Here is a 6,594-nt window from a genome sequence, read left to right on the forward strand (position 1 = left end):
CCTGTCCACCCTGACCTCTCCTGTCCTGTCCACCCTGACCTGTCCACCCTGACCTCTCCTGACCTGTCCCCGTGGTGTGTCCTGGCAGCACCCTGATCCAGGACAGCATGTCGGAGCTCGCCCTCTACAAGGACGACCTGGAGACCAAGCTGGCACCGTACACCCAGGAGGCCGCGGACCGGCTGGGGAAGGACCTGCAGCTGCTGGGGGACAAGCTGAACGTCCACGTCACCGAGGCCCGGGAGCAGATGGACAAGTACTACCAGGAGCTGCAGACCATGATGGAGCAGAACGTGGACGACGTGAAGCTCCGCGTGTCCGCCTACAGCCGCAAGCTGAGGAAACGCCTCCAGAAAGACACGGAGGAGATCAAGAGGTGAGTCTGACAGGAGGACGACCAGAGGACGGGATCAGATTTATGAGACAACATTACCTGTTTAAGATGGCCGCCACTCGTCCCTGACGCTGCTGGTTTCTGTCCTCAGACACGTCTCCGACTACATCGAGGAGCTTCAGTCCCGCGCCTCCGACAACATGGAGGACATGAGGACCAGGCTGGACCCGTACGTGTCTCAGGTCCGGGACAACGCCGAGGCCAAGATCGGCAGCCTGAACGAGCTGCTGCGGTCCCAGGCGGAGACGGCGAAGGAGCGCCTGGAGGACGCCGCCGTGGAGCTGCGCGTCGCCCTGAGCCAGAAGATGGAGGAGGTGCAGGACTGGTTTCAGCCGTACGTGTCCGCCATCAGGGAGGGCCTGTAGGCGGTCTGGGCGTCTGATTCTAGCCCGCGGGTCAGATCTGTGTGTGACGCTGTCAGAACAATAAAAACGTCAAACATCACGAGTGTCTTTACTGAGAAACGTCACGTCTGACAGGTTTCCTTTGATCTTTTTATTATTTCATCTTCAAACGTCTGAAAACAAACTTTTATAAAACCAGAAAATAAAGAAATGAATAAAAAACACGACTGACAAAACAAAGAAATAAAATGTTTAAAACATAAGAAATTCAAAATAAGTCAGTCTATAGATGCAGAACATAAACAAAAGGGTTTAAAGACGTAACACTAAGGAAATAAAGAAACTTCCTTTGTCTAAAAGTAAACAAAATAAGTATTTAAACTTTATTTATGAAGCTTATTTTTGGATAAAATCCAGGACGACTCCAGCAGATCAGCTTTTAGTTCTGAGGTTGTTTACGTGTTTGTTTATAAAAATAAACTTTTCGCCTCAAAAAGTTTGACAGAAAACAAACTGACATTTATAAAGAGTCATAAAAAGCTTTAAAGTTTTCTGACTCTGCCCCCGGCGTGATCTCTGTAGTGTTGGTGGAGACTGATGGCATCTGTGAAGCTCAGCGGGCACACGGCGCAGGGGGCGGGGTCCGAACGCTCGGCGTCTGCGTCGCTCTCAGAGTCGCTGGCGTCGCTCCGACATCTTTCTGGGATTAAAGATTGAATTAAAAGCTTCAGCTGAAGGGAGCTTTCAGAACCGTCCGGGTCCGCTTCGTCCTCTGAGCTGGAGACGACGGCGGGCGGCGAGGACACAGTGGGCGGAGGGGACACGGTGGGTGGAGAGGACACGACGTAGAGCCGGTCCGGGTGCGGATACCTGAACAGGTCCTTCCTGTTGCTCACAGGAAGTTTTAGCCGGGGCGGATGGGCGGAGTCTCTCGTGGCGTCCAGCGTACTTCCTGCCAGGAAGTGACAGACCTGATGCGCCCGCAGCAGCTCGGCGCTGGAGAACCTGCCGGGACACTTCCTGCAGCAGAACGGGAACACGAACGGGTCGTGGGCCGGACCGGGCCGAGCCGTTAAAGGGGCGTGGCAGGAGAACGGGCGGCTGCACGGTGGACAGGCGGGCGCCCGGCGCCTTTTATGAAGCAGTTTGTGTTTCTTCAGGTTCCTCCGGACAGAGAAGCGTTTTTCACACGTTCTGCAGCTCAGGGCCGGCGGTTTGAGGCTCACTTCACCTGGGACCGCACCGGGACACGAAGGACACGCTCCTGGCGTCTCAGCTGCGTGTCCCTGCAGGTGATGGACGTACGAACCCAGGAAGTGGAACTCCAGCTCGCAGCGGCTGCAGCGGAAAGCTCCGCCCCCTTGTTGATGGAGGCGACGATGGAGCCACAGTTTGTTCCACCGAGGGAACCGCCGACCGCAGCGTCCACAGAGACGCCTGCTGGCCTGTCCACGAGGCCGGAGACCAGAGGACGCTGGTGATGTCACCGCTCCACTTCCTGTAGGCCTCAGACCTTCTTCTTCTGTCCTGTCCTCCTCCTCGCCGCTGGTCCTGCAGCAGACTGAGCAGTGAGGCCCCGCCCCCCCGGGACGCTCGTACCAATGTCCACACGCGTCGCAGCGCCGGGACGTGTCCGCAGCGGGGGACGTGTCCGCACCGCGGGACTGCAGGACGTGGGGACACCAGTGCCGATGCAGCTGCTTACAGACGGGACATTTAAAAACCAGCTCGCCGTCTCCCCGGGAAACCACAAACCCATCTGCCTCCCTGAGGACACCGGAGACAGCTGTCCCCTCCTGGAGACAGGAGGACGGGCTGAGGGTCTTCCTGCAGTCCTCGGGACAAACGGAGCGGTCCATCGGTTCGATCGAAGCTGCGGAGGACGTCTCTTCAGGCTCCTCCTTAACGATATTTAAATCCACCACAGGAGACACTTTGTCCTCCCCATGTCCTCTCCTGCGTCTGTTTTTAGCTCCTGTCTCGTGGACACGTGTCCCATCTGCTGACTCCCGGAGGTTCGGTCTCCTTAATGTCCTGCTCTTTCTTTTCCGCCCCGGTTTGTCTCCTGTTGTCCTCACCGTCTCGCGGCCTGCTTCGGTTCGTGGCGGTTCCGTCTCCTCCGGACTGGACCCGGGTTCTGGTTTCAGTCCTGTCCCACCTCCTGGACGGAGGTCTTTCCTCAGCTCCCGTTTGGCTATCTTCCGTCCTCTCAGCGGCTCGTCTTCACGCCGGGTGTTTGGGGACAGCAGCGTCTGCTTCCTGTTTCCTGAACGTTCTTCAGACGCAGACGGACGTTTCCTGGTTCTGGTGGACTTCGTCTCCTCCTGCTTCGTCCTCCCTGCCTGCGTCCTGGTCCGTCTCGTCCCCGATCTGTTTAAATATCTCATCAGACATTCCTCGGGTTCCGGGCCCCCCGCCTGTCCTCCCGCTCGGCTCCGTTTGACTTTCCTCGACAGTCCGGAGCGACGCGTCTCCTGGTTCTCCGAGTTCTTGTCCCGTTTTTTGGGTTTCCTCCTCCTGGGATTTTCTGCAGGACGAGGACCAGTCGTTGTGTCCCCTGAGGAGACAGGTTCCCAGTGTGGTTCCGTCTTGATGTAAAACTCGACCGTCTCTTCCTTAATTGTCCTCCTCCGGCCTCTCCGCCCGGGCTGGACGTTCTGCTTCAGACTCGGAACGGGTTCTCCTTGGTCTCCATCGTTCTCCTTCTGCTCGGACCGTCTTCGTGTCTTCAGGGACCTGATCTCAGCTGCACTTGGGGGGTGGACCCGTGGACCCGCGGACCCGTGAGTCCGGACATTTTGTGGTTTTGGAACGTTTCCTGTTGGAGCGGGACGTTTCTGGACGTTCTGAGCCGCGGGACGTTTGGGTTCTCGGCGGCGTCTCGTGGAGCTTCTCCGTCCTCCAGTCTCATCGGTTCCCGCGGGCTTCTTGTCCCGGGTCCTTCTGGGCCTCGGACCCGGCTCTGAAGAAGCTGCTCCTCTTCCTCCTCCGACAGGAACCGACCCGGTTTCCGTTGTTCCTTTCTTGTCTCCATTGGTTGAATTTGTGGACATTTTGTGCTCCGTCTCCGGCTGTCTCTTCCTGTCTGAACTTCCTGTCTGTCCTCCGTTGTCCCACCCCTTGGCGATCACAAACAGCTTGGCCATCTTCACCAGCGTCTTCCTCTTGAAGCGCCGACCTGGTTTGTGTTTCTGCTGCTGCAGCATCTGCTGGAGAACCGAGGAGAACGTGTCCTCGGAGGAGGATGCGGGGACACCGGCCCGTCTCTGGTCCATTTGGGTTTCAGCTGGAGAATCCACTTCCTGTTTTCAGAAGGAGTTCCGCTCCTTCAGCCTGGAGACACACAGGAGGAAACGGGTCAGAACCTTTGACCCGAGGCCCGAGTCAAGATGGCCGCCGCAGCTACGGCTGAACGCCATCAGATGTTTAAAGTTTTAATTTAAACTCTTTGATCTTTCTGGGAACGGACTGGGTCAGAACCTTTTGTTCTGAATGGATGTAAAGCTCAAAGATTCACCTCTCATGTGATCAGAACCTGAGCAGAACCTGAACCAAGCTGAGGTTCTGACAGAGAGGTGATGATGATGATGATGATGAAGGTCAGAACCAGCAGAACCCTTAACAGGTTCTGACCCAGCTGAACTGACGGGTAACCATGGTGACCACAGAATCAGTGACGTCAGCTGGTCCCGACTCCTGCTGAAGTTCTGATGGGACCACAGAGCTGCAGGAGTCCGAACCGAGCCGAGATAAACCCGAGATAAATCCATGTTCTCACCTCAGACGGGTCTGTGTTCTCCTCCGCCGAACAGAACCACGAACAGAACCACGAGCAGAACCCCTGCTGCTTCTTCGCGGTGCACGCGCTGGTTCTGAGGTTCGGCCGGGTTTCCTGCAGGAGGAGGAGCCTCGGGCGGGTTGCCAGGTCCTGCAAGAAAAACCCTCAAACAGACCAGACCAGAACCAATAAAACCAAAGATTTTATTTTATTTTATTTTATTTTACTCCGTCTCCTGTGAGCCGCAGCTGCACAGATGTGTTGGTTTAATTCAGAAAAAATGAGCCAGAAGCTTAAAAACCATCAGATCTGGCAACCAAAGGTGACCCCGCCCCCTTCAGTCACATGATCTCTCATCCAAACAAACAGACCTGAACTTCTTAAAACAAACTTTAAACAAACTAAAATCAAGAAACAGAAAAAAGTTTTTAATTTGAAAAAAAATATATATATATATATATATATAAGTTTTTCTCAGAATAAAACTTTGAGTTAAAATCAGGTTTCTGTAAAGTTTAAAGTTTGAAAATATAGTTTTTTGTTGATTTCCTTCAATTTTCTGAATCTGTGGCAGAAAACTCTGAAAAATCAGGATTTTATTAAAAGTTAATGATTTTTAATTCATATTAAAAGTGTTGCTTGTTGCTAAATTTAAGAATCTAAATTAAAACATCTTTAAAGGACAGAAGATAAAAATTCATCTGTGTTCAGATTTTCTGAACTTTTCATCTTTGATGGCTCCTGATTTATTTTATTTATTTAGTTTTAATTCACAGTTTGAGCAGCAGGTGGCGCTGTTTGCCTGACAGAAACATCCTGAGGGTTTCATTGAACTTTAATTCATAAATCTGGGCTTTTATTTACTGCTCTTAACTCATCCAGTTAAATAATAAAGTTCTGATGGCTTCAGACAAATATTACTAATATTAATAATCACTCAGTTAAAGGAACTTTTCAAAATATTTAACCTGATTTACAAATATTTTGCCCACAGAAACACAGAAATCACTTTACATCCTTTTAAAACATTTTTTTAAATCTGCTTTAGCTGCTGTTGCTACTTTTAGCTTTTAGCTGCTTGTTTTAGCTGCTTGTTTTAGCTGCTTGTTTTAGCTTCAGCAGAAAAACTCCAGTTTATATTTTTAGTTTTTATTTGCTGGAGAAAAGTTGAGCTTGTGGGCGGGGCCAAACTTTCTGTCCAATCAGACGCCTTCCTGAATCTTAGCCTGGAACTGAAAGTGGGCGGAGTCTCATCAGGCCCCTGGAACTGACCAATCAGAGCAGACTTTCTGATTTGACAGTTTTGAGTCTCAGCTGGTTTGTAGAACAAATGAAATGAGTTTTTATTCAGTCGTTGAAACCGTCTCTTCAGCTTCAGCTCCTGATTTATCAGCCAAAGGAGGTCCACCTGAAAGCATCTAAAGCGCCGCAGTCCTCAGCAGGTTCTGCAACCATCAGCTCCAGGAGAACCCAGGCTGGTACCGAGCAGAACCGCCGGTCCCTTCGTTTCCATCTGCAGCTTTCAGAGACTCGAAGCCTGGAAATACTTTCCAGGAGAGGAACTCTCCAGGTTCTCCCGGTTCTCCGGGTGGAACCACGCGGTTCCTCAGCTCCAGCAGACAGGATCTCATCGGACAGGAACGCTGCAGGGAGAACAGGAAGTCGTTCCTCAGGGTTCTGGGCCGCTGCCTCGACTGACAGACGAGTCCAGGACTGAAGGTTCTGGCCCGGGAGGAAGAACGAAAGCTGCCAGGAACAAACTCATAACTCTCAGAGAACCACATGAAGACACAGAATCTTACAGAGTCCCGGATCCTGAAGACCAGCAGGTACCGAGGCCCGGTTCCTCATGGGTGTGCTGGACTGAAGACAAAGTGTCTTTGTCCTTAAATTGTCTTCAGCTGATGGACATTCAGTCTGAAGGTGATCAGAACTTCTTCACGTTTTACAGTTTTATGTTGTTTATCTTTGGTTCCTCCTGACCTCTGGTTCCTCCTGACCTCTGGTTCCTCCTGACCTCTGGTTCCCCCTGACCTCTGGTTCCTCCTGACCTCTGGTTCCCCCTGACCTCTGGTTCC

The 6,594-nt window shown here is 52.2% G+C and overlaps 2 protein-coding genes across 3 annotated transcripts in view; one reads left to right on the forward strand and one right to left on the reverse strand.

Moving 5' to 3' along the window:
• apoea (apolipoprotein Ea) overlaps positions 1-838 on the forward strand; it is a 5,742-nt gene extending 4,904 nt beyond the window's left edge. For both annotated transcript variants that reach the window (XM_017440264.3, XM_017440265.3), the window contains exons 4-5: positions 89-376; positions 486-838. In XM_017440264.3, coding sequence (XP_017295753.1) covers positions 89-376; positions 486-759 — 562 coding nt within the window. In that variant the 3' untranslated portion in view covers positions 760-838. The remainder of the gene's footprint in view (positions 1-88; positions 377-485) is intronic.
• An 8-nt stretch (positions 839-846) lies between these two features.
• Positions 847-4,631, reverse strand: LOC108250398. Its single transcript, XM_017440271.3, has 2 exons — positions 4,517-4,631; positions 847-4,071 (listed from the first exon to the last, which is right to left on the reverse strand). The coding sequence occupies exon 2, from the start codon at positions 4,011-4,013 to the stop codon at positions 1,281-1,283; it is 2,733 nt and encodes a 910-aa protein (XP_017295760.1). The 5' UTR covers positions 4,014-4,071; positions 4,517-4,631; the 3' UTR covers positions 847-1,280.
• Between the last annotated feature and the right edge of the window lie 1,963 nt (positions 4,632-6,594).

Source organism: Kryptolebias marmoratus, linkage group LG5 (assembly GCF_001649575.2).
Source record: "Kryptolebias marmoratus isolate JLee-2015 linkage group LG5, ASM164957v2, whole genome shotgun sequence".
Classification (NCBI taxonomy): Eukaryota; Metazoa; Chordata; class Actinopteri; order Cyprinodontiformes; family Rivulidae; genus Kryptolebias; species Kryptolebias marmoratus.

Coding starts and splice junctions, on each gene's coding strand:
- LOC108250398 (XM_017440271.3), bottom strand. CDS start 4,013: ATGGACCAGAGACGGGCCGGTGTCCCCGCATCCTCCTCCGAGGACACG.